Source organism: Aspergillus melleus (genome assembly GCF_016097325.1).
Source record: "Aspergillus melleus strain CBS 546.65 chromosome Unknown contig9, whole genome shotgun sequence".
NCBI lineage: Eukaryota > Fungi > Ascomycota > Eurotiomycetes > Eurotiales > Aspergillaceae > Aspergillus > Aspergillus melleus.
Genome location: NW_025763378.1, coordinates 1,078,595 through 1,106,023, shown reverse-complemented (window position 1 = coordinate 1,106,023; position 27,429 = coordinate 1,078,595). Strand labels below are relative to the sequence as shown.

The 27,429-nt window shown below is 48.4% G+C and overlaps 6 protein-coding genes across 6 annotated transcripts; 4 read left to right on the top strand and 2 right to left on the bottom strand.

The window, feature by feature from the left end:
* Positions 1-529: 529 nt before the first annotated feature.
* LDX57_013028 (uncharacterized protein) lies at positions 530-948 on the top strand (the record flags this gene model as incomplete). Its single annotated transcript, XM_046094777.1, has 2 exons — positions 530-718; positions 769-948. The coding sequence occupies 2 exons, from the start codon at positions 530-532 to the stop codon at positions 946-948; spliced, it is 369 nt and encodes a 122-aa protein (XP_045950756.1).
* Positions 949-4,203: 3,255 nt separating this feature from the next.
* On the top strand, positions 4,204-5,624 carry LDX57_013027 (ferric reductase family protein; the record flags this gene model as incomplete). Its single annotated transcript, XM_046094776.1, has 5 exons — positions 4,204-4,302; positions 4,349-5,099; positions 5,147-5,214; positions 5,278-5,470; positions 5,518-5,624. The coding sequence occupies 5 exons, from the start codon at positions 4,204-4,206 to the stop codon at positions 5,622-5,624; spliced, it is 1,218 nt and encodes a 405-aa protein (XP_045950755.1).
* Positions 5,625-8,644: 3,020 nt separating this feature from the next.
* LDX57_013026 (DUF3723 domain-containing protein) lies at positions 8,645-11,239 on the top strand (the record flags this gene model as incomplete). The annotated part of the gene is made up of 3 exons (XM_046094775.1): positions 8,645-9,062; positions 9,150-9,445; positions 9,494-11,239. 3 exons carry the CDS (start codon positions 8,645-8,647, stop codon positions 11,237-11,239), a joined length of 2,460 nt encoding a protein of 819 aa, XP_045950754.1.
* A 741-nt stretch (positions 11,240-11,980) lies between these two features.
* On the bottom strand, positions 11,981-12,250 carry LDX57_013025 (uncharacterized protein; the record flags this gene model as incomplete). Its single annotated transcript, XM_046094774.1, has 1 exon — positions 11,981-12,250. One exon carries the CDS (start codon positions 12,248-12,250, stop codon positions 11,981-11,983), a length of 270 nt encoding a protein of 89 aa, XP_045950753.1.
* A 966-nt stretch (positions 12,251-13,216) lies between these two features.
* LDX57_013024 (uncharacterized protein) lies at positions 13,217-17,389 on the top strand (the record flags this gene model as incomplete). The annotated part of the gene is made up of 6 exons (XM_046094773.1): positions 13,217-14,146; positions 14,197-14,409; positions 14,460-14,781; positions 14,831-16,271; positions 16,318-17,255; positions 17,340-17,389. 6 exons carry the CDS (start codon positions 13,217-13,219, stop codon positions 17,387-17,389), a joined length of 3,894 nt encoding a protein of 1,297 aa, XP_045950752.1.
* Positions 17,390-19,893: 2,504 nt separating this feature from the next.
* LDX57_013023 (uncharacterized protein) lies at positions 19,894-24,519 on the bottom strand (the record flags this gene model as incomplete). The annotated part of the gene is made up of 1 exon (XM_046094772.1): positions 19,894-24,519. The coding sequence occupies one exon, from the start codon at positions 24,517-24,519 to the stop codon at positions 19,894-19,896; it is 4,626 nt and encodes a 1,541-aa protein (XP_045950751.1).
* Between the last annotated feature and the right edge of the window lie 2,910 nt (positions 24,520-27,429).

The following is a 27,429-nucleotide window of genomic DNA, read 5'->3' as shown; positions in this document are numbered from 1 at the left end:
TGGTGCCCCACTTTCTCCAGGTGTTTTGTGGTAGGCAGATGAGTTCAGGGCAAAGTGGCGGGATCCGACAAAGGAGAAGCTGGTGATCAACGGAGGGTAGACGGTAGCGGATTTGATATGATGGCAGGTAGAAAATTATGGCTACGCCCGTTAAATAATCTAGCGGCCCTCTATTTTTCTTTTCCCTTCGCCAATTCACATGGTCTCGGAAATACGATCGCTTTGCTGCATGAGAGGATGATAGTAAATCCAGCCTTTTTATGACCCCGTTTGGGAAAACTTCTTCGTGTTTGAAAGTCATATGATTCCATTCCCAAAATGAGTCATTTGGAGATGGTCAACTTCGAAGAATTGAGTTGAGTGTTTTCTTTACGGCACAGCTCCACGAACGCCTGGCAGGAAAGGTTTTACGCTCTCAATCCATTGCATATAAAGGGCGACTAACGGCTCTACACAAAGCAAAAAACTTTTTCAGCACGAGCGCTAAGACTTCAATCTCGGACAGTCCTGCAAGGCATCATATAGTACAATGGAAGCGGAAGACCCGAACAAGGAAATCGACATCCAATCCACGGATGATGAGCCCGACTCGGAATATGATGAGACCGAATCAGACAAGGATTTCATCATCACAGATTATCTGTCGGACATAGGAGACGACCGGACGTACGTGCCGACGGATGAGAATCTTTCTTCTTCGGAAGATGACAGCACCACGGTATGACTGCGATCTGAAGGAGTAAGGACATTGTGCTTACAAATAGGCAGGAAATTTTCGAATTCTATGGAGATGAAAGCTACGGAGACGAAAGCTCTGGAGATGATATCATAATTCTCGGGAAGCGTTATGTTATGCAAGGAGAAGAGGAGAAGACGCAGCTATTGATTAGAGGCTGGGTCGATGAAGGTGTTATTTCGGGTATTACCCGTACCGCTACCTTGAAATGAAGAATTCTTGGGCCAGAAACGAATATTAGATGCCTGATTATCGCATCTTTGGAGCCCAAAGAGGAGATGATCGATGCCGTATATTGCCTGCTTTAGGTCCACAGCTGCTGAATGTACAGAATAGAGCACCCTAAGGTCAATGTTGGCTGGTTAATAGAGGTCATTTTATTTTAGTGTAGAATAGTATACATGAAGGGGGCTAGTGCCCGAGAAGCCTCAATAGCTTTTTTAATGGTATTGACGCCAAACAGTTGGTTGCATGAATTCCTCTCGTGGTTTCTCGCCGATCACTTAGTAGTCGGTTGAGATTATGCAATGCAACAAAGGCATCAATCTATATCCTTTCGATCTTGCCTTTATTACGACGCTTGTGCGATTGCCTAGTTAGAGTAACACGATATGGAGGGCAAAATCCTTTGAACAAAATATTACAACGAAATGTGTACCTTGCGCTCTCCAGGCGCGTTGCTCAGAAGTATAACGAACACTGGACGCGACGATCGGGCGCAATGTGGGAATGGAGGCAGCGAGAATAACGATATAAGCTTCCAATATGGCGCAGATTGTAGGATTAGCCATAGCGTATGTCCGATCGTCTGTGACTATAATAGTTCTCAACTGGATAGTTTTCACAACCGATGCAACCATCGCACTGCATGGAATCAAAGACTTAGTGCTGGATCGATGATTAATTCCCTAACCCTGCCAACTATTGCACTCACAAGATGCTCAGGCCCATCAGGACAGACAGTGACAACTTCTTCTTCCATTCCATGTTCAGGCTTAAGAACATGCTGGCTGGAAAAATCGCCAGGACAAAATCAACCGCAGAAGCTACAGCTTTTGGCTTCGTTAATATCCTCCAGTAGCAATAGATAAAGGCAGGCCATTTGATAGGAGATAGAAGAGATGGCGTACAACTCTGAAAGTATACTGTATTCTGAGGCACTTTAGGTGGCCAGCAACTCCCCGGCACGCTGTGATCCCAATACCTCCTCATCGGCCTACATTGTGCGAAAATAATAATCACAGTCCCACAGTCTATTATGAACCCCGTACAGATGATACCCCAAAGCAAATGCGAGCGCCATGGGATTGGTGGAACAAGGCTGAGCAGCAAGGATGCGTACGCTATACGTCCGATGCATGGCGACAGAATGGTGAAGAACCTGCCGATCTGTACCCATTTTATAGCGTACATGATTTGGTCTGCGGATAATGCTTTCTCGTGGAATCCCAGACCCCAGTTGGCGGAGATCGTCAAGCAAATGGACATACCTAATCCGAGAGCCTGGATGAATTCTTACTCATCTGGAAATTAAGGCTTGATCTAGGATTCAATGTGCACTTACTAGTGCCAACAGAATTAGTCCATCGCCGACCATGAGCTTTTTCATGACCTTGACTCGGGCGTAATATCTGGCTACAATGACGGTAGTGGCGAGGCCATGGAATGTCCAAGCAACAGTCAGCATGGCAGTTCCCAGGTTCCTAGAGCTGGACATGTAGGGAGCTGAATAATTGAGCACTCTAGGTAGTGAGACAAAAGGACCCTGGATGGCTCTAGGGGCCAAATTCAATGAATAATGTGCAGAGTCAGACCTGGCAAAGAATTCAGGATAAGCCCCTCCGGAAGGCTGCCATTGAAACGACTCTGGGCTGACTTAAATATGTAAGCCGTGAAAGGAGGTGAGAGCAGCATAATAGGTTAAGTTAGTAATTAAGTTACTGTAAAACCTTGTCTGTTGGAGCTGAGAAACGGTGTAACCAAGGACCTCTAAGGTGTCTCAAGATTCTACCAGCAACCGTGGCTACCTGCTTTCTCCCGGCTGTCTCCTTTCTATCCCTTCAGCTTTGCGATCTCAAATTTGGATTACGGAGCAACTCACGTCTGGAAATATCGCAGCCTAAGCAAGGCTTCGGCAGCTCCCTAGAATGGTGTCTCGATATTGGATTTCTTGTTCAGTCATCCCACTGAAGACATATCGCACGTTTCAAGTACATGAATAGCTGTAAGACATGGTAAGAATGAATAGAAATACGGGCTGACGGTAGCACCTAGAAGTCGTACAGAGCATTTTAAGAGGTGAAGTTTCATAAAGGCTTTAGGGGAATACGAGAACAAGCAGTCGGCCACACAATATTGGTACGAGAAACCTCTCTTTTGGAATATGATAATTGATAGCAGCCGTTTGTACTGTTACCAGTTAAGCCACCTGGAAAGGTTGTTTTTAGACAACGCTTACTTTCTCTTCGCGTTATATGTACATCATCATCCGGCCGTTGTAGTAGACCGGGGGCTTCTGGGAGGGTGAAGAGCTTTAAGGATCTACAGTATATAACAACGAGCCTACTATGTCCTGAATGCCTGAAGCTGCTGGTGGAGAGCAGGAAATGCATATTTCTCTTGCCATGAAATATTGGGAGACCTCTTCCCAAATACTTTAAGGATTTGCCGTGAACCAATTATCTTAGTGTGCCAGAAAAACATCCTAAACCTACTTTCTCACCCGCCTCTCATTTCAGGGGACCCCAATATAATAAGCGAACACCAGTGGTTACAAGCCATGTAGTGCCTCATAGGTCAAACATTGTATACGACCCTTGGCCTTCGAGTCTAACACGACAGGTTGGAGAGGTCAATTTGATATGCCCCATGTCCCTTATCTTGGAGCACCATAGCCATAGGCCTGTTGGTGATTGGGGACTGTGGTGAGAATTGGTACCTCCAGTGAACCAAGCTAGCTGGTATAAATGACTAGATAATTCTTTTGGTGCCACCGTCTCTCACCTCCGTCACTCCGTTTTTCTCCCGACACGCCTCCACCATCTCGCCCACACGGCGACCTCTTTGCAACCATGCGGAGCCTGGATGTCCCGCAGATATATGGCACTGTTATGGGCAGCATTATCATAATCCTGTGTCTGATTAGGGCTTTCTCCTTGACTACAAGATGGAGGCTTTGGGGACTCCTCATCAAAAGAGAATTGACACTCAATTTCCTCGTCCGTCGGCATCGATTTGTTGGCCCCTGGACCTGGGGCAGCGTCGTTGTTCACTTGTATTATATCGCGGCCAATGTGACTTTGATTCTTTTTGGAGACATGTCCTTGACTAGTGCCCACCGGCGCGCAGGATCCATAGCCGTCGTGAATATTGCATTCCTATTCTCCTTCGCACATCTAAGCTTTATGGCAGACGCATTAGGAACCACCTTGGAGATGTGTCAGCGGATCCATAGAGCAGTTGGTTGGATGACTCTGGCTTTGCAATCCTTCCACATAAGTGTGGCGACCCTGAATACCAAGGCTGATATCTCAATCCAGCGCTCAAATGATTTCGCTGGTATCCTTGTATGTTTCAATCACGCCTGCAGTTGACATCGCTGATAGCAGATAGGGAGCGGTCTCTGTAGGAGCTCTTCTTATTCTATCACTCGCATTGGTTCGGAGATGGTCCTACGAAACCTTTCTCCGCACCCATCAGATTCTCGCCGCTGTTAACGTCTATGGAATTTTCCGGCATCTTCCCCATAACAGCCAGTTTGCCAAAGTGTGTGTTTACATTGCACTTGGAGCATTGGCGCTCACGTCATCGGTTCAGCTGATGGTGTTTCTCTATCGAAATGGTCTTTTTGCGGCCAGGGGCTGCCCTAGAGCCATCGTTCATAGTTATGGAGGAGAAGTAGAGGACGACAGCAAAGAAATCAAGGATGGTGTCGTCAAGATGTGTATCACCCTTCCTCGCCCAATCAGAGTGGAGCCTGGGCAGTATATCAATCTATGGATGCCAACGGTTAGCCTATGTTCCTGGGCGCAGACGCATCCTTTCACCGTGGTTTCGTGGTCCCCAGATCCGCAGGGCACATTGGACCTGCTAGTGAAGCCGTCGGGGGGCTTCTCCGCCGATATTTTTCGCCACCTTAAGCCTTTTCAGAAGCAGGAGACTTCAGTTGTCTTTATGTCATTCTTCACGGGGCCTCATGGGATCAGCAAGAAGGTAAACGGCTACGAGAGTGTCGTTGTTGTGGCGAGCGGATTCGGAATCGCCGCGGTAGTGCCTTACATAAGACACATGATCCATGGCTACAACACTTGCACATCCCAAGTCCGTCGGATCCACCTGGTCTGGCAGGTGGAATCGCCTATGGGTGAGCTCTTTCCATCATTGCGCATATGAAGCTGACTAAATCCATAGGTATTGCTGTCGTCTCTGAAAACCTCTTGAATAGACTCTTGGATGATGACATTGTAGACAAGGGCTATGTTAGTTCAACCCCCCAAAAACGAGAGTAAGCCGGGCCCTTCGCTGATCTGGAAATTACTTAGATTTTGAACATTTCCATCTACCAGCGAAACGGTCAACTTTTAGAGGCAAAGCTCCCTGTTGGTGATAAATCCAAGGTCTTCATGTACCAAGGTAGTCCAGATTATCAGCAGATGATTTCGCTCGAAACGTCGGGGGATCTGATAGAAAGACACTCAGATATTCCTGACAAGTGTGGAGACGCTCTCGTGATGGGTAAGCTGGTTTCGCCCGGAGAAATACATTCCCACTGACGACTTCAGTCTCCACAACGGATGACGTGCGCGATCAATTACGCGAGATTATCCGGGAACGTAATGACACACGCGTAAATCTGATGGAGCTTGAATATCAACCATCTAAAGCGTAAGACTACGTTCCGTTTCTTTGTGAGTAGGGAAGAGAGGAAGTTATCAGAGATCTAGGAGATTCTTCTTCAATACCATGGTGCAGCATCTTGAATATGACAGGAGGAACTGGACGCATAATTTTATCGGATAGTGCCCGCTCTTCTTGTGGGTAAGTTGAATTTATACAGAGACACACGACTCCATGGGTCAACTCAGAACACGAGATTGACACATATATTTACGAAGTGGAAAGAGCGAACGGCTTCGGTTTTCAATGTTGTTATAGGGCTTTATAGGATCTGAGCCCGTGACATCTCTTAAACCCGTCACTTCAGCCCCTATAGCAAGTGTTGCATTCAGTCCTACAACAAGAGAAAAATATCAGTGCAATATAAATGGAACAATCTCGTAACTCGGTCTTGAAGGCTCACATCATGTCTAGAATATGCAGTTGACACAATATCTCGAGAGTTGTGGATAATACATTTGGGATCAAAACTGGCGCCCAGGCTTGATATATATCGTTTCCCAGGTACAAAGCCGTCCGAGACTGTGTCTATATTCATATGTGGACAACTACCCAGAAAGTCTTCATGAAAAGCTAGATGCTGATGTCTTGATAATCGTTGACTCCTGTTAAGCTAAGAGACTATGGTCGCGGTAGGTAATCTTCGTTCCAAAAAGCAACTCCGAACGATAAATCTATTAATTAAATATGACGCTAGCTATATATAGTATAGAGAAGGTTGATAGTTAGTGTCTGAAAGCATTTCTCTATACGAATGATACAAGGCATTATCATAAGAGAATCCCATGAAACTTAAGTACTGTAGCCAATGGAGCCCCAGAGAATAGATGCATATGGTAATATAATGGCGTGACAACCAGATTAAGGTCCTGCGAGTCCATGTAGGGGAGATCCGCAAAATATAAATCTGGATATCTTTCGTGCCAATCCCACCGACTGCTCCCTGCGCTAATAGAACTTTTGGAGGAAATGGCCGAAGATGCTCAGTTTGAAGATTGAAGACACAGGATGACACATCACGTAATGCAGTTCGAGTTCCGGCCACCCTTCCATATGGATACCGTCATACTGTCTGAAATTATAGACCAATCCCATCATTGCAGCTAGTTTCAAGACTCCGTCGCGTCGGCCAATTAGATATCTAATAAATCTTCGGCGAGTGCACTTCCCACAAACAAGAAGTCGCGCAGTTAGAGTGCTATCTTTTCCTGGATAGGCCTCCAGGTACTGCTGACAGGCAATGCAAAACAAATGGACTTCCATCTTGCAATCCAATAATGCCTACGCTAAGGGGGTTTGGTTAGCACGATGAATTAGTCCCACTTCATACCTACACCTACATACCTGGTCACTTGAATATAATCTATTCAATTTTAGGTATGACTCTGTCTGCTCTTGGGTGGGTGCTCCAATTTGTGTATTTATTTAACAGTATGGGTTTGTATATATCGGCAAGGCTCCTGGTAATGGGGGCAGATGACAGCTTCCCAGAGCTACTATTTATTATACAAGACCCCGGCCTTGTTTCAGGCACATCGAGGGAAACGTTGATTCCATCTCGAAATAAGACTTGGAATACAATAGATCATCAAAATAAAGATCCGGCGCTAGGTTTGAACTTAAGTGTAGTTCACTCGCTGTAAGACCACGTTATAGATGCGGAGACTAGAGCCAGCCGAACCAGGCTCACAAGTTCAGCAGTGGATGAACGCCTGGTTGTTATGAGGGAGTGCTAAAAGCGTAAGCACTAGACCGATTGGCGGATAACATTCTCCCTCACCTTTCTTAGGTCATCGATGCGTTTTGCCGATGTTGCACTCGACAGGAATCCAACAGCATCGGATCCTATGGGCCAACGAGTTGTGTCATCGACGCCAATGTTATGCTTGACGTACTTTTGCATGAGTTCAACCGCAAGGTATGCTACAGCGCTGATGGAACCTGATTGGGAATCTCCTGCGGTATACTCAACACATTCCAAGAGGGCCGCTGCCATGGTCAGAGTACTAGGCACAACGGTTGTATGGAACAGCCAGCAGTCTTTCCTAGAACTTACCGATCTTGACAAGGCCACCCTCATTGATAAGTATGTTAGAAGTGGTTAAAGCATCATGCTGTAAGCCAGTTACCAGTAGATATGAAACCCCGTCAAGAACCTTTCTATGTCAGTAATACATTGAGCCTGCTTGGGATTGAACTTACTTGTCCAATAATGGATGCCAATTGAGTCTCAGTTGGATACGCTGGACATGCAACAAGATGATCCAGGTTTAACGGCATATCATCAACGAGAAAGTAACTTATGCCCTTGTCAACGTAGCATTCAGTACAGCTTAAAATGTTTTCATGTTTGGTTTGTCTGAAGCATCCTAGTAGCCTTTGCGCCTCTTGGGAACTAGTAGAAGCCCGTATGGCCATCACGTTGGACGGCTTTTGACGACGAACGACGATAGAAACTTGGCCTGCCAAGTTGCAAGTAAACACACTTCGAAATACTTTCCATGGAGATCGGTTACGGATGATTGGTGACTCGACGACGCTGTCTCCAACCTCTACGATTCCAGGAAGCCTCAACTCCTTCGGTTTACCCTTTATGATCTTACCAGTAACATTTGGTAGTTGATTTCTCCCTTGTGATGGAGAGCCATTTGGCACTGGTGGACCGTTCGATGATTCATCAAGTACATTGGTTTTGAGCGGGTCTCCGGCCTGGGCGCGCAATATGTCGATCCTTGTTAAACGCCTGTTTTCCATGATGGAAGCACAGCTGAAATCCGCTGCTTGATAAGAATGACGCGAGGACGTGGTGTATCAGATGAACTATATACAGGAAGCGTATCCAGGTGTTCTGGAGACGTCAATTATACATTGGGTGACCTCATGTAAATAAGTCGACCTCAAAACAAGAAGGTCACCTTAGGTGGAATCGCCGCCGGAGCCCCAGGAGATCCTTCCCTAGCGCAATTTCATACAGGTATCGTTTTTGGTGCTTACTTGTGCACTTGGCGGAGGATGGAGTCGGCAATTTTCACCGATGCCGAATACCAAGTGACGGCAGAGAGGGCCCTCAAGTACCAAGGCACTGCGAAAATAAATATTGACGAAATCTCTTTGCACTCCTGCCTCACACAGGAGTATGACCCCAAAAACGTAGCCAGACTCTGCGGGGTATTCAGGAAGGATGGCTGCCGTCGCCTGGATCTTCGCAATCATGTCACGGGTGTTGTCTCCAAGCAGGGCTTGAAGCGTGCACGCCAGGCCGCGAGTGTCTCGAAGCAAGACTTATTGACTAATCCACCAGACCGGTACCCTCACTTGCATTTTCAAGTTGGAGACGTCAAATGTTTGCACGGACAACATCGTCTTAAAGCAGCGAGCGACATTCTCCCCCTCAGCGAGCGATGGTGGACAGTTGATTTGTACCGTGATGGTCTGCCTCCTCCCAAATCTCTCCGACCGTGCTTGCTTAAAGTCCGTACCACATCCGCGTTCTCACTCTAACATTGACTTCTTGCAGACATCAGTGATGGCCTGCGGAATACTCTCCATGACGAATACGCGAACGAAAAGAAACCCAGCGATGGAGAGATCTACCGAAAGATTCGGCAATACCAACACGAGCACAACGCCCGCTTTCAGAAGCGGTGGTGGTCACGTCTGTCGGAAAATAAATCCAAGCGCCTACGACAACTGACTTCTCCGGATTATGTGGACCTGTGTGCCGCCTTCGATGCTTTACTGCCCATTCCGGGATTATGGAACGGTATGAGCATCGGATCGCTCAACCGAGTACTGGCACTCAAATGTGATGAGGTTTGTGGTCAGGACCCTGTCACTCGCGAGATTGCTTACTAGGGACAGGAACTCATACACTACCTCGCCCATGTTCGGAACTACTGGGCGGTTCTTGTCGATCATGATCCGACCCAGATGGCTAAGATTGATCTGCATACTGTGGAAGCACTCCAGCTTCGTGCACCGACAGCATCTCAGGCGGACGCAAGAGCAGTCAAAGGATCCATAAAGAGTGGTGAGGTATTTGCCAAGTTCACGGACGCCGAGCGCAAACGCATATGGAAAAGATTGCGAAGCAAAGAGGCCTGCGACTGCATAGTGCCTTCTTTGCATACTTTTTTTCGCGACGTATTGTACTTAGAGCTCTGCGCGAACGGTGTCAAAAGACTGGCTACCCTCAGCAAGAACCAACCCACCGTTCGCAGAGCCATGCGCCACACCTTCCGGCATAGTCGAACGGACGAATATCCCATTCAAACATCCGAGGCCTCGTTTTGCCAGACGGCCGATAGGCAGGCCGACCAATTCGAACTGGGTTATCGGCAGGTCTGGCTATTTGCCATGCGCCATTACCCGGACATGCCAAAAGAGCCCACCACGCAGAACATCGTTGCCAAGAGCAACCGCGGAAAGGCCGATGAAGCTATCCTTCACGGGATGGCAGCGTTGGCACAGAAACTAGGTTTCGAATCTCCTCAGGTGAGGGAGCTTGTAGGTCGGTGTCCGGACCGGCAAATTGCGCGGGAAGCACTGATTAAAGCTCGGAAACTGAGTTGCTATCAGTATGACAGCGTTGTACTCGAATCTCTCATCGACCGCATCGTTGAATGCTTCGCGGCTGCGGTTCCTGCGAGCGGTCCATCTTACAGCGACCTACCTGCTCACGCACCGCTCCTGCGAAACCGATGCGGGCCCCCTTCGGAACAGTCGCAGGCCCACGATCGGTCCTTGCTGTTCCTCGACCAAGTCCATTCAATGTTGAAACCCAGTGACGCCAATGTATCTTCCTTTTTTGTGAGACAATCCGTTTATTTTGCTTTTTTTGGAAAGCCCTCTACCACTCATGCCCATAGGGCAAATGCCCCGGCTGGAATACCCCCCGACGGTCCTGGTTCTCCGCTATTCGTTCCGCATAATAACACTGTGGATATCCATCAACCGGAGCCGGGCATCAGTGGGCTTCGTACAGCAACTAATACCCTTTCAGACATGAGTAGCCCACATCACAACACCGAGGAAGGAGCAGCGTCGGAACCGGCAGATGAAGACCGATTAGCAAACGCACGTTCCTCTCCTCTGAGCGCTGCTACATCGGAGGGCCTCGCAGATCCAGAGATTTCCAATCCTGTCACCCCAGTGTGCCTCCCTGCAGTGATGGGTAGCTGGCGTAAGCATGCGTACCAGTCGGATGAGGAGGAACCCGAGAGTGTTGGCAGCGCTGACCTACATGTACTGGATGAAGTGCCACCGGTGCCTCCTGACCTTCAGTCGCGACCCGCATCTTCAGAGCCTCAAATCACGATCACCTTTTGGGCGTATCAGAACGGCCAGTGGCTCGTACGGAATGAGGTGCCTGTTAACCCGTCCAATCCATCAAACGCAGTGGGATTAGCGAAGAATTATGCCATGGACCACAGTGTGACATTCTATACTAGGGAGCTGCGCACGGTCAGTGCTACTAAATGCGTTCCAGCGGCACTAGAGGATAGAACCAACACGATCTTCATGAGCTTCGGAGGCCGGCCCTTAACAGAGCCCCCCATCTCAGGAGTGAAAAGGTCGTTCGAGGAAGCTGGAATCGAGAGTTCTTAGGTCATGATAGGTCTTCAGAGGGTAGTCATTCCACCAAAATGGCCCTCGGATCATTACGGTCCCCAGATGGCGACCTTGCAACCCGACAGGTCCTAGGACCAGGGTTTTCAGACCTACCTGGTCCGAGGCACCCTGATTTCGGCCCTGGGTCTCATGGATCAGGTGCAGGGCCCGTGTCCGTAGGCCATCGATCCAATGCGCAGGGTTGTACACACAAGGTCCTAACACCTATGCGGGCAGAATACCCGAGCCTGGTGGCTGTCAAGGAACTAAGTCACCAGCCCACCGCCCAAGCCTGACTTGCGACCAGTGAAGTCTTCTGCCTAGGATCTTTTCAACATACAGGTCTCAAGCCTAGAGAAATTCATTTGAGGTAGCCATGTATTCAGATATACAAAGCGTCAGACCTTGCTGATCCCGTTCTTCTCGAAATTTCCCTGAGGTGACTTTTTTTGAATCCGCTACAGCATAAGCTACATACGGGCCATCTGCCTAGCCATGCATGATCCTATTTCTCTAGGCATCATTTGGCCCTCATACACACTCAGTGATAAGGAACTAGCTACATACTCTAGCCGCATTTTCCACATTATCTTGGCACACAACGTGACTGTCTACTCTCAGACCGAATTGCATATATATGGCAACTTACATTTGTGTACCGTAGATATAGAGCAGCTATTATAACGACACGAAAGTAAAGTACCTTGCACCCCCAGCTGGCATAACTCATGGTCTGTCTTACCACTTGCTAGGTTGTTCTTGCCACTTCCACACCATTGAGGCCCATAGGCAATTGTCACGTGATGCCTCCTTCTGATCTGCGTCCAGTGCTTCCGTGATTTTCAGACCCATGTGGCTGAGATCTGTGCCAGCGGGAAGGTGCCCTGTGAAAATTAGATATGCCGCAGGGCGATCATAGCTTTTGAGAGCGGCTACCAATTTAGGACGTTTCTCAACCATGTGCTTAATTAAGGCGTCAATATCCTCTTCGGAATATTTCTTATCCATCCTGAGATAATTAGCAGTGGTGTTGTACATTTGCGGGGAACAACAGCGAACATGATATTTGACAGGGACCTTCCGTCAATCGACAGATATCCTTTGACTCTTCCAGAAACCGACTGCCTCGCCTTCTGTACCATGGCCCAAAAAGTTAGATAAAAAATATCTTCTGAAGTGAAGTTCTGGCTTTCTGGCATCCTGGGACCACCAAAGTTTTGAGCAGGCATATTGAATGAGTGTATTGCTCTGGTGACAAAGAGAGGGATGGGATGAGCGGGTTCTCTTGATTTGCTGGCGTAGAAGACAATATAATCTCTGCCCCTACTTTTAATCCTCGTACGCCGCTTTGCATGTCCTAGTATTAGGTAGCCGCCAGCATTCCACACTATCTTCCAACCGTCTCGCGGCGGATCAGATCATTCCAGTTGACATCATCGACTAGTTACACCACAGTGATCAAAGCCTCCGTAGCGTGTGGGACGCCTGTTGAAACGAGAGGCGACTGGCTGAAAACAAACAAGTTAACAAAATCAACGGCCAGACAAGTCTTGCGCGTTCAACCGCTTTGAATGTAGCGCCCCACTATTCGCCTCCAGGACCCACATCAAGAGTCTTTGTCGGCGGAGGAACAATTGGAACAAAGCAAAAAGTAGTTCAACAAAGCTCAACAGGTCAATTCTCCCCACTGCGAAGGATTTTTAATTTTATCACATTTCTGTGTAGAGGTAGCTCCAAAGAGCTCTGGTATTTTCTTACATCACATATTGTTTGGAGATAATATTCAACACTAAGGGGCACGTCAAATATCTTGCTTTTTCACTTCGCCGTCTAAGTATCGAGTACCTGTGGGCTAAGCCCTTTATAAAGCGAAGACTACTGCTTTTGGAGATACGACCTACCCCCAAACCAACACCTCTGTCAATACATATGACATATAACGCTAGCCAGTCATTTTAAAATTGAAGATACACAATGTCCGATGGATTCGCCCTTCCACCAGTTCCTGTCAAGCATTCAAATTTCATACAATACGTCAAAACCTCCCCCGGCACGTCAATCTCCGATCTGCTGAGACCTTACAATGAATATGATTCGATCGCTCGGAGGATCTTCGCCCAGGACCGTGACCTGATTTCTGAATTCGATGGACTGTTTAATCTCGTACCTCTTTTCACCGCCGAAGGGTATGCTGACTTGGAAATTCGTGCCCGTGACCCCGCAACCGAGCCATCAGGAGTCAGATCCAAATATCTCCTGCCGTTGAGTGGCCAAGACAGAAGACCTTCTGGCACTCGTGCGGTCGTATCTACCATCCATGAGTTCAAGGCCAATTTTGACGTCTTTTGCGAGGGGTCCCTGCGTGGATTAGACTGGAACAATGTCATTGTCGCCGGGAGTGCGGTTACCAGCACGGTCCTCCCGGTGCCGGCCAAGTATGCCCAGTCGAGGGAAGGCCTGCGTCGGTTCTTTCATGAAGACCATGTTCCGACGTCTGACGTAGATATCTTCCTCTATGGGTTGTCCGAACAGCAGGCTATCGAGAAGATAAGAGAAATTGAGAAATGTATCCGGGATTCAACTGCGAGCGAGATCTTGACCGTCCGCACCAAAAACGCCGTGACGATTGTCTCCCAATACCCAACACGCCACGTCCAAATTATTTTGCGCCTCTACAGCTCGATTTCAGAAGTACTGACTGGCTTCGACGTGGACTGTGCATGTGCGGCATACAATGGTCACCAGGTTTATCTGGCTCCCCGAGCGATTGGAGCTTACATCACGCAGTGCAACCGTGTGGATCTGACCCGACGGTCGCCCTCCTATGAAAACCGCCTGTTCAAATATTCGCGGCGAGGATTTGAAGTTTTCTGGCCTGATTTGGATCGCGCACGGGTGAACCCGGTGAGAAACATTCATGTAGACGTGTCGTTCCTTACTGATGTCAGCCCCAGGCCATCTTCGACGCCTTCTTCCCACGCGTCACCGGGCTGGCGCGCCTCCTGGTGCTCGAAAGGTTCCCAAAGGGCCGGGACCATAATGAGTATGTGAGGACGAGGGAACTGGAACAGAGACTGCCATGTGACGTTTGGAGCAGACCCCCAAGGGATTGGATGGTGAAGGCGGAGGATCCAGAAGTGGTCGATGACTCGAACTACCAGACCATCGTCTGTGTACCTCTCTTCATGAATCAAGCTTGTTACTCATCTGAATCCAGTCCATCCCATACGGTAAAAATTATAACGCCCAAAAAATCCGAAAGTTCCTTCATGATCGAGACTTGTTCCTCAATACCCAAGGCGAATGGAATCCCGATCGTGTAGTGGATCTGCATCGTCACCCTGCTTTCTTCGGTGATTTAGAGGATATTTTCCACGACTGTTGCCGGGGGTGTCCAGAGCCTGCTACGTCACAGGAAAAAGAGCTTGCCATAGCCGAAAGCAAGCACTATGTGTCCGGGAATATCAGCTTCCTGCAAGATAACCCCGGCCGGCAGGAGATTGGAAGCTTCCATCCCATAGTGGCGGAGGATTGGACAGGTCTGTTTTGCCTCATGATTCAGCAGAGTTTTGAGCTCACTGCTTTCAGGGATGGCATATGTTGGGAAAATACAGTCTTTGTGCGAGGCTATTGTTGCTCGGAATCCCAAGGCAGTGCAAATCTGGCTTGCGCAAGAATCTGGCATCAATGATCGCGATCACTTTGGGCGCACTCCACTGCACTTGGCGGTCATGGCGTCAACACCAGAGATAGTCAAACTTCTGGTGGAACACGGGTCTCTCTTGACAGCAACTCTCACTGGCGGTCGCAATGCGCTGCATCTTGCAGCATCAAGGGGTGATTCGACCATCATACGCATATTGCTAAGCAAAAGTCGACAGAATATGGAGCTCAGTAGTAGCCTCAAGGGTGAAGCGCGCAGCTACCCAGTTACCACGCACCGGAAGCTCCAGGCTCCAGGCACTAACCTCTCACCCAACACTGATACAGCTCCTGACGTTTACGACATCGATGCTCTTACACCCGATAAATTTTCTCCTCTGCACCTGGCCGTCTTGCTATGCCACGAGGATGCCGTGGAGGAGCTGGTCGCCGGGTTTGGAGCAAATATTGGTCTCCCAGTCCGGGCTTTCGTGGGGTGGAGTTACGCCCCTATCTGGCCTCTCGTGCTGGCCCTCACTTTACCCACAGGGAAGGCAAAGAGTATGACAATAAAACTCCTCAGCCTGGGGGCAACATTGAGGCAGACTGACAAGGCCGGTCGCACCCCGCTATACTATCTCGCCAATTCAATACATCACGATATTCTGGGGGTATACTTGAGGCACGACCGCGAATGGACGAAGCGAAGCATCAACTTTCAATTCGCATGCTATCATAATTACTACGTTGGGGTCCCGGCACTCAACAGCGCGATCATAAATAAAAATCCAATCATGGCTGACCAGCTTCTTGAAGCAGGGGCTCATCCGACGGTCACGTTCAAAACCGCCTTGAGAGCTCACCGACACGATGCAGTTTCCCGTTGGGTAAATCAAACGCCCGAAGGCTTCTACATGAAATTTGTGCAGCCAATAGTGTGCGCCGTGGAACATGACTTACCATCCGTCGCTATCGAACTGCTTTTCCGTGGTGCCGACCCGAATGCACTCACCCCGGCCGGCTATTCTGCGATCAAGCATGCGAAAAATAATCATTTGGCTGGCTCATCCATACTCGACTTGGTTCGCCGAAAAATTGTTAATTTTCGGTCATGTGAGGACGAAAGAGCAGCAGAAGCGGGTATTGGACACCTCTTGCGTGATTATGAACGTCTAGAGGAAGAGCTACTCTACCTGGAGGCCAAACCTTTTCAGCAGCTGTACCCCAATATCCAAACTCCGCCAACTCACGCATCCATTGCTCATGATGATCCGCCTATTTTTCAAGATACGTCGGAGTACCGAAACAATGCGCTGAGCCAGAAGAGAAAATATAATGCCCTAGATAGCCCCAGTGATTCGCAGATGAAGTACAACGCCAAGTTATTGTAAGACCCCATCTTCATCCAATGACATGTGTACTGATCATTCCAGGTTGTACGCCGCAAGGGTCGGTCACCGAGAAACAATTAAAAAGATCGCCCTTGCAGAAAGAGGGAGTGGACCTTGTCTGCTGACTAGCGTCAGCGATCAAAGCGGAAATTCGGCATTCGCGCTAGCAGTATTACGTGGCCATCTTGATGTTGCCAGGTTCATTTTCGCATTGTTGATCGAAAAGTATAACGAGGACAGCCGTAATGACACGACTCAGCAGCGGAATCATGGACACAGCCCGTGGATGAACGAGACCAGCATTGGTTCAAGCAACACCGGAGGCCGTGATGGTGACTCGGTCTCCCTTGACAGACCCCAGGTTATCAAGCGGGGCATGGGGAGTAAAAGCGACCCACGCCTCCAGCTGGAAGGCCATTGCTGTCCCGAGGCAGCACTGGTAAATTCGACCGCACTTAATAGCCGGCGATGCACTCTCTTCGATCATGCAGTTTTCAACAACGATGTCCCCCTTCTGTCATTTTTGATACAATTAGGGCGGGATATGATGGCTAAGCAAAGTGGATCTGACCTCACCTACCATGTCCCGGACGGCGTTCTCCTTCAGGTCATACGGCTTGGTCGGCAGCACTGCCTGGAGGAGATCGTCAAGTGTGCTGGTGCTGGCCTCGTAGAGCACTTGCAAGCCCCTACTGTGGATAAAGAAGCTAGATCTGAAAAGAGACGTTATGAGGGTCTTTTCGGAAGCAGAAAACAGCATACAGAATCTGCCATGACTCTCCCAGCCAGCCTGTCACCTCCACTCTTGCTGGCTGCAAGGCAGGGCAAGCTGGAAACCGTCCAGTGGTTTCTAGGCTCTGCTCCTAGGCGCCTCTACACTGAATTCGTCATGTCAAACGGCCATGTTAAAAGTCTCCAAGGGCTGATCAATAGCCATGAGGGACCGGGAAATGTACTTGGGAATTGGCTGAGCTCAAAAAGTAAGTTTCTCGCCCGGGATTTTCTTCTTTGTTTTACTTACCCACTTGCCTCCTACACTCACTCCACCTCAAACCCTATCTCAGTCATTCTCATTGTCCCCATTTCGTCCATTGGTGGGTTTTCAGTATCCTAATTCACCATTGATCAGATGAATTGGTACTCCATTGCGCTGTCCTGTCACGGGCCACGGATGAATCGGAGAGGCTTATTCAATATCTCATACGAGAAATGCCGCATTGTCTAGAGACCAGGTCCTCTGACGGCTACACTGCCCTGGCAGTCGCCTTCCGGTGCCATCAGCTAGAATTCGCTCGACTGCTTATCGAGGCAGGCGCCGACCAACGAGTTCGTGACAGGAAAGGCAGAAATCTAGTTCACCTGCTGTTCGCTAGGCTGAATTGCCCCTCCCATGACGAATTAAGGAGGATCCAGAGCCTACTTGATCTCATTAACCCACTATTAGTCTCGTCATTACTGACACAACGCTCCTCATCGCAGCTAGGTTTGCTGACCCCGTTAGCATATCTGATGTCAAAAGGACTTCAGATAGGTGGACAGACAGAGAGCAACCTCTCTGCTCTCAAGATAGGACTTTGTTTAGCCGAAAACACAAACCAACAGCACCTCGAAGTTTTTGATGGTGTTGGGGATACGCCTCTCCACCGCGCTGTGAAAGGTCGGTGGGACAAAGTGTTGGCGATGTTTATCTCCTATCGCTACGATCTTCTGGTTTGGGAAAACGCAATCGGGGCCACGCCTATCGATGTTGCGAGGGATCTATGTGCTCCTGCCATACTGTCGGCAGTTGATAATATGCGTTCTGGGATTGGCCAGAATGCGCAAAGAATCTTTGAGATGTGCCAAAAAGGTTATGCACAGTCGAAGGAATTCGAGAGAAAGCTGTTTACACCAGCTGCTCTCGATATGGTAGTGACCTCATTTGTCAGGAAGCAAAAGAGTTTGATGTGTGAAACCGATGAGGTCGGAAGGTGGATTCAAGATCGAACGAAGGTGACTATATTTTGAGCTCTATCGGCGGAAGGAGGCTTAGGTTTTGTTTGATCTACGTATTGTGGATGGAATTAGGGGACCGGGATGCGAACTAGTGATACGGGTTTTTATACATCTTATCGGTCCAATTTGTGCGCCATACTGTAGATATACCTTCTGCCAGTCAGAATGACTACATTACCAGGGTTACTGTAATTCAACCGTCGTTGTTATCGGGATATCGGAAGTTATCGGTATCACAACTAGGATGATCCCTGTATCGGTAGGACAAGGAAGAAAACAATCATATTCAGGAGGATTCGGATGGGAATATTTATACAGAGGGAGCAGATAGTTTAGAATTCACACCCTCATTCATTCGTTTTATAACCATTAGGTGTGTATGAGAAATACTAATACAGTATCTTGGTTACATATACGGTCCGTTGGAGTCGAACCCTTTCACTGTTCATGATCTGTTCGCACTCCACATTATTATAGCATAAAATTTCCCAGGGTCGGTTTTTCCACATCGTTTGTTCGGCAGTCCTCAACCTGAAGCCCTCCGTGATACGAGCTATTGGGTCCTCGTCAGACATCCCCTCAGAACACACTTTGCACAGAGTGTACAGACGTTCCGGAAAACGCCTTCACCACCTACTCTCTTTTCTTCTTTCCCAAACCCTTCCGCCAAAACACATCATACCGTATATGGCTAAGTCCGGAGCTTAGTGGCCAATGAACATAATGGAATTCTGTTGGTCCACAGTCGAAACCCCCCAGGCAGAAATCTCTTCCCTTCACTGACGATAACTCGGAAATTGCTGCGAACGCCCTAGGAGCACGAGTAGCATTTCGTTCTCGTGCATATCTTCGCCTTTGGTGAGGCAGCTATAGTATGATCCGTGCGGTGGATGATACTTGAACAATCAAGGCGGAGGGTTGATCCCTACGGCCGTTCAGAATCATCTTGTCAACTCGGCGACTAATTGAAGCATGCGCTCAAGAGCTTAGAGTTCAGCGAGTGGTCAGCATCGTTGGATTTCTTTAGCGTTAGGTAAGGAAGCGTTGAACAATGATGGCAACGTTGGAAAGTGGCCCTCTTGCTGCACAATCCGTCGAAATTGAAACTTAGTGGATAAAGCCTGGTGGGGAACGGAATGTTGATTCTGGCCAATCCCCTTTCGTCGCCACCCTCCATCAAGCTTCGAGTCCTTCCCTCGCCTGCCCGCTCGCCCACTTTGGTTGAACTACTATTGAACCAAAATTTTGAATATTTTTTTCAAGGGCTTACTGTAATACGAGCGTTGAACTTTGAAATTAATCTTGCTTCTGCGAAATACATTTTTTTTTCCGGCAATACCACTATGTACACAATCCTACGTCTCACTATTCCAGGATTCATTCAGTCCTAGGACTTCTTTGACTAGGAAATCTGGTGTCCTAGGAAAGCAGGGCTCCTAGGTTTCTGTTGTTTTTAGAACAACAATTCCTGAAATACGAAATTTCCCAGGATTATCTGAACCAGGAATTGCATTCCCCCAGAAACGCCCTATCTGGGATTGATCAAGTCCTGAGAATTATAGTTTCCTAGGATACTCTGATCCAGGAATTCTATGATCCCAAGATTGATTTTCCCAGGATTGGTCAGCCCCGGGAAGCATTTAGCGCCGCGTTATAATACGCGACAGCTCGATCCTTCAATTCAACCGAGGAAGCTCCAGGGCCAATTTCCATAGAATCCTCCAGAAGAAAAAAAATAGTTTCCCCGTTGATCGCCAAGGTTTCAAATGTGTCCGCAGTTATATTCCCAAGTTTAGTTCTCTCTGTATTAAGGCAGTAGAGAACGCCACGCCGCGTAAGCTCTTTCCCTTTCTGGAACGATTCTCCCTGCTTGACAGTATGAGACTCTGATTCCCATTCACCCTCTCGCTGTATCTTAAACACACGGATATGCTTCGTTCTCCCTCGTCGGAGAACATCAGCACTCTCTTCCGGTTCCTCTACTTCTTGGAGTTTCCGCTTGTGATGTCTGCCTGTAGCTTGTTTCTCTATGGCTGTCTCTGCCGCTTTGTCGGCGGCTTGAGCTCTGAAATATGCTTTATCGAATAGTTGTGCTCTAACTTCGAAATCACTCTCCGTTCCCTCACAAGCTGACAGGCGGGATGTTGCTTGTTCGTAAGCTTCGGATGCTAATTTGTAAGCGACTTCGGCTAAGCTCCATTCCTTCAGCGACGGATCTGGATTTGTGAGCTTGAATTTCCTCTCAGCGACGTCCCATTCGTTTTCCGCTCTGCGTTGATTTCTGCTCGCTGCTTCCATCCACCAAGCGATTTTAGCCTCCATATTTATCCCATTAGCCTTAGCCACATTGCTGCGTAAACCTTGTATGTCTTGCTCCTGAATAGTGTTGATGGCGTGCCGTGGTAATTCTTGAAGCCAGGTTGTATGGCCAAAACGGGCACGAATTTCCTCAGCGGCTGACCGTGCGGCCTCGGCAATTTTTTCTGTTCGGTGAATGGATTCAGTCATTTGGTGGCACTTTTCGACACAATTGCCATATTTTTCCTTCTCTTCTGCCCTAGCTGCGTTCCTGGCAGTGTCTCTCTCGGTGACTAGAGTGCCACACGCAGCGAAGGAGTTTTTCTTCACATCCTTCACTATCTGGCCAAGAAGCGCAATAGAGGCCAACATCACCTGCGAGCAATCTTGTATCGCCTCCTCAGCTGAGGCTCCACCAGGAGACAACCGTAACGCATGCAGAGCTTGGCCCGTGCCATCTGCCTCGTTTGCACAGCTTTTAATGGCGGGAATGGTCCCCTCCACCGTATGGAAGTCGGACACGCGCCATGCGTTGGCATACTTTATTTCTTCCTTGTTTATCTCACTTACCAAGCTTTTCGCACTGCTTATAAATCCTTGCCATGCAATTTTGTCAGTCTGCATAGGTACATCTTGCAATACTTCGGGGGACGAGTTAGTAGGATTCGCCGTAAAAGCCTCGGCCCTCACGCCATCGGCGAAAGGGCTAATCTCACTACCACCTGTGGGTTCGGATACGCTGTCGAGAGTGCGGTGCAAGTCTTTGACTATCATTTCTGCCCCATCCTTTTTTTTGACAGCACTAGCGATAATGTGATTGATTTGAGAGCAGACCTGTTGGCCTTGCTCAGTTGCCCAACCGTCGAGTTTGCACGTCTCCACCTTCGACTGCTGTTTATTCGCGCAGTTCATTGACTGCTCTAAGGAAGCAAGGTAGCCAACAATTTCCTTCATTGCCAGCTCTGCACCTTTGATAGCATCACCACATTGCTGCCTCTGCCCATGTTTGGCAAATTCCTGAGCATCTTTCTGTATTTGCTGGATCCAAGTCGCCTTCTCTTTGATGGTCGTCTTCAAACTACTTGCAATGGACGTATATAATCCAAACGCGATGCTGGTGGTCTGCGCAACACCCTTTTTTGTCGTATCGACTGTCACGAGGAACTCATGCGGCACAAAGAGAGCGTTATTTGGAATATGCATCGCAAAGTTATCGGCACTTCGGTAAATCGACTCAGTCGCATTTTCTACACTCACAACAATACCTACAGCACATTTCGCGAGTGTCATGTTGTTCATTGTGTTAACCTTTGTCGCCATTTGCTGCACCGCTGCAGATTTCAGCTTCATGTTCGTCAAGAACGGCTCCACGCTCTCAACTAATTTTTGGGACAGGGTGTTTTGTAAGTCGGAAACTGTTCCACTGATGCTGATCTGGGCTTCACCCACCCCTCGAACTTGTACTTTGATAGAACTGCAGGCATCATCCGAGATATTCCCCTTCTGGGCTACTGCCTGCACCGACTCCGCAAGACTGACACAATCCTTTGAATCGGCTTCCGCGCTTTTTGCCATTTTAATTGCCTCCTGTAGGTCGTGAATGTTGTTATGTTGCGATCCATTCATCACCTGCTTCGAGGCCTCCTGTGCCTTCAAATTGAGACCGCTTGCTAGCATTAGCAGCCTCTCTATCAAGCCATGGAAGTGGCCTTCCAAGGTCGTATTGAACTCTTGTAACTCTAGGGAACATTTTTTCACGTGGGCGTCCAGCCGTGCCCCCTCTTTACATGCGGCAGTCAAGGCATCCAAGTCCGCTGGCTGTTCCAGTCGCGACGAAAAGGTCTTGACCTGTCCTTCATCGTCAATGCAAGCAGCTTGTCTCTGCTGAATCCAATTATGCGCAGAGTCCCAGCTTCCTATCTTCTCAGGGACATGGAAAATACTCTCCCTGGCCTCATGGTCGAGGAAGCTGCTAAAGGATTGCTCCGAATTGAGCATATTAAGCATAGAAGTGTGGAGGCTTCGGAGATTAGCAAGCTTCGAAGCTATGTCCTCACAGGATCGAGTGGTGAAATTTGTAGCGCCCACCAACTCTCTTCCATGCGACAACGCTACAGGGCCATACTTATCCATGATACCGCGATTTGTGTCATCGACAGTCAGTTTCCATCTAACAAAGGTCTTTTGAGACTCGTGGCGAAAATCTTTGAGCCTCGTAGAACAATGCAGCACCATGTCGCGTCCCATTAGGTGGGAGGGCACTTCAGTTTTTAGATCTTGTACTTCTTTCAATGTTTGCTGCAGACTAGCAAGTAATCCAGCAAGGCAGCCTGAAGCTTGATCGAGAGCACTGAGCCTCAAGCAATGCCCCTCATCGGAGTCACCAAATTTCTCATAAAGGTAATTCTCCCACGTGCAAAGTTGACCTACCTTTTCAGAATATAAGAGAGAGGCGTTCAATAGACCACCGATGCACATGACGTGCAGAAGGATCTGCAAGTTACCAAGTTCACACCATAACCCTCGAAAGGCCTGCTCTAGAAGGCTCCAACGTCGTAATCCGGCTTGCCTTTCATGACAGGCTTCATTGTACACCTTTTCGGCTTCCTGAAGAGCGTTCGAGGTATTGTCTATTTCAGTGGACCCCTGCTCGCAGAGACCTATGCGATTCACTTGTTCTTGAACTTTCCTGTCTGTGTTGATGACATGTGACCTGAGATCCTTCAGCTTGTTCTTCGTCTCATCGATCTTACTTTCAAAAGCCGCCGAGCTTTTCCTTATCTTTTCTATATTATCTATCACGTCTTGCTCCATATCCATTGCATCGGAGGCGTCTGGCCAAGCAAAATATTTACAGGCCTCTCGTATCTCACCGAGACTCGCGTCCCCACCATCGGTGCACCGTAGATCGTGCTGAAGATCGTTATGAAGGGCTTGGAGGGTTTTCTGTATTTCTTCCAGCTCCGTACTCCGCTCCGTTCTATGATCTCGATCTCCCAGGTTCACTGGTGGCGCAGGATTAGGAGCCGATGTTGCCGGCTCGTCGCGAGGTATGGAAGTAGCCGATGGGTTTCCACCGCTGGTTTGTGTTGGTGTGGCGGCAGGCATCTCGGTTGCAGCTGCAGGGGTAGATCTTGCCGTGGTAGAGCTATCCCTATGTGCGTCCGGAGACATAGGTCTGGATTCGGACAGGGGCTCTGTGTGGGCCGCAGGGGTTTCATGGCCCGGATTCTCGGTTGCAGCTGCGGGAGTAGAACTTGCCGTGGTAGAGCTATCCCTATGTGCGTCCGGAGACATAGGTCTAGATTCGGACGGGGGTTCTGTGTGGGCCGCAGGGGTTTCATGGCCCGGATTGGAAGTATCTGCACTTGCGGGGCCGTTATGACTATGAACAGGCTCACCGAAAGCATCACCAGGTGCAGCATTTGGATCGCTCGCTTGCTGTTCATCTACCTGAATATCCTGCAAGAGGCCAAAGAAGGAATGATAAATGTCACAGAGTATAAAAGAAGATGGAAGCTTCCCACATTCTCCCAGATCCGCACCCACACGGTCAAGGAAAAGGACTTCCCTGTCCGTCTTGAATGTAACAACATATGGGATTCCACAACGTTTCAGGGCGGGCTCCTTTTCTACCTCAAATGCATCCCAAAGCGGGGATTCCGGCTGGGTATCACTGGCGATGGACAGTGCTATTCGGTCCGAACGAAAGCCCACTTGATGGGCGAGCTGAGATAGGCGATACTGGGCATGGGGGTGATCCCATGCGCGAAGCACTGCTGGGCGCTTACTATGTCCTGGGCTGCCACCGCTGACACGCAGCGCGCATAGCCACACCTGTCGATATGCAATATCAAATGCCCTGTCGTCGGACCTAATAGACCGACTTCCATCTTCCGATGTTTGAATGATGGTATTTCCATCCTCTGCCCCGTGAAACATAAAGTCCATCCTGTCTCTAATGCTTGGCTTGCGTCGATATATGTTTCGTCTGTTAACTCTTGCTAGATCATAAATCCGGTCAACACACGGGTCGATCAACCGCTTCATCCGATTAGCGGCAATGGTCAAAAAATTGGTATCCTCGAAAAAGAGTTTGAGCGACGGAATTCTCCCAGTGTGGCGCTGGAGTTTCTCATTTATTGCCTTTCGCTCTTCGAAATTGAAGTGTCGAAATACGTCGCCTCCCAGCACTAAACCGCTCACGTATATCTTGTCAACTTCACTCACTCCCGGTGCAAACCCTTCAAGCTTGCCCACCGTCCGCGAGTCTATTTTGCTCATTTTGGTCGGATCATTTTCCATCAGTGATGCCCAGAACTTATAGATGGTTTTTTCGAGGTAATACACTAATTCCTATGGACATCAGCAGATGAAGGTGAAATTATCGGAGGGAGCAGTACATCATTACACCGGAGGCAGATGAACTTGTTCCATACTGTCAATATAGTACCGCTCTCAAGGATCCCAGGCATGGCCATGAACGCATCAAATGCATTATACAAGTCCGGATTCTTCTGCAGCATCTCCAAGCGGCTTACCTCACAGGCGGTCAGCCTTGCTCGCCATCTTCTTTCGGATAATTCGTCATTGGCGAGCTGGGCTTGTCGCATCTTGACATATATTTCACCGGTTGAGTGCCGAGATTCATGACTGTAAGCCTCCGCAAGATATCTCTGTAGTTCGTTTGACGTGTCTGTAGTCGCTTTCAGCATCTGGCATGGCAACTGCTGCGCGGCCACAAAGACAAGACAAACCATCCACATAAAGGTCCACTATCCACCACCGACGCCGAGGGGGAAGAAAAGTTCGGGCTGCTTGAACGCGATGTCTTCCATGCAGGCAGCGCAGCGACTGGCTAGGAAAATGCAAAGCTGGATAGTTCTCTGGGTCTCTTGCTCGAAGTTCCGCCACCGGGAGACCTATCTCGTTAAGAGCTTGCGCAAGTCCTTCCCGGCTCACGATCACGTCAACGTGATTTTCGAGTCGGAGAGGGTCGATCCCATTTTTAAACACATGAATCAATTGCTCCAATCGCCGTTGGTCCAGTTGCCATTCCGGGCCAATGTCTAGCGAGGATAGGTTTACCTTTGCAGACCCCTGAAACCCAAGGTGCCGTTCTGGAGCAAATCTTGATTCAGCATACTCTGCTTGGTTAGGAGACGCCATTGTCACAGATTTTTTGTTTTTGATTAAGGTTATTTGTGACAGTATCTAGGAAGCGCTTCAGGTAGAATATATGTGAGATTTTAGTCACTCAACCCAACTTTAATTCTTTTCGCATAAACTCTCTCGTTCAACACAATGCAAATAAAAAGCGCTTGGAAAAAGGAGAAGAAGAAAGGAAGAATGGGCATATTAGACGGCGGGAAGGTATTTAGGTCCCTTCTATTTTGAGGACAGGCTTTAGTCACAAGGAAGAAATATATAAACATACTATTCGCTATGGACTCGTCTTTCACTTTGCCCATCCCACGATCAATACGAACATGTCCTGTACAAATGGAGAGACAGAATGTCATTTGACACAACAAATGTCACCATGGGATATATACAACGTGGAAATGAAGGTAAATCTTGATGTATGGGTCGCAAAGGCAACACGTAAGGATAGTGTTGGGGGTGTTGTCGCAGTCCGCACATTCCCGAAGCATGAGGCTACCATCATCGAGCAGCGACATAAAACTCTCCATCATACAAATCTGCTCGCTACGTTGGAGATATATCAGTCTAGTCTTCCTGACGCCAGGAGACACATAGACACGGAAAGTGAAGCTAAGGAACATCTGTTTGTTGTTTCGGAATACGCCCCTTTCACCCTCGAGCACGTACGAGCTTGCGCAAGGCCCCCTAGCGATGGGCAGATAGCTTCGATAATGGGCCAGGTCCGTCTGATCCATTATTCCAAGATAATATGACCAATGAGACTGACAATCACAAGCTTTTAGCTGGGGTGGAATATCTTCATACTCAGGGCCTTACGCATGGGGCACTTGGATGCACCAGCGTGCTTGTCACCTTTGAAGGCATTTTAAAAATCGGTAAGCAAGATGATTTGTATATCGTCTCATTGATGCTAACCTACCTACTAGCTGGGTTTGCCAATTCTAGAGAGAGATACGGAAATATTGTCGATTACGAAGACGAAGAATCAGCTGGACAGATCATGAGACTTCTCATACACGATGAACACACCGTTGATAAGAAGGCACAGGCGGTGGATTACCCCCGCGGGGAAAAGCTTTTGAGTTTCTTAAATGACATAAAGGGGGCATCGGCGAGCAAGCTTATCAAGGTACATTCTGACTAGTGATAATAGGGATATTTGCTAATTTGTAATACCAGCACCCCTTTCTAACAGCATCGACTGGAACTTCGACATGGGATGCAAGGAACCTGGAGGCACTGGTGATCGATGTGGCCTATTCGTGCCAGGTAGATTACTGGCGGGTGTAGTATGTATGTATCCAGGCCTGTGTCTGTGGGGTTGGCGGGCACGGTCCATGAGGACGAGTGAATAAACCAAGAATAGAGGGCGGCTCTAATACATTGTATGAGGGACAATAATATTAAATTGATGACTGTTCAGGTTCAGGGTTTTCATTTCAAGGATATGCTACTTTGGCCTAAATGGGTAACGTGTAGTTGAAGACTGGTCTTGAGCACCAATACCTGGCACCTGATTCGACGGAACGCCAAAGTATGGAGCAATACCTAAAGCTAAGGCCTCATAATGTGTACATCCTGTCACCCATGAATTAACTTGGAGCTTAGACCATGTAGGACAGTTTCAATGGTCATCTTTCTAAATATTTATATTAACTCATAATCCACCCATTCTAGTATCCTATACACCGAATG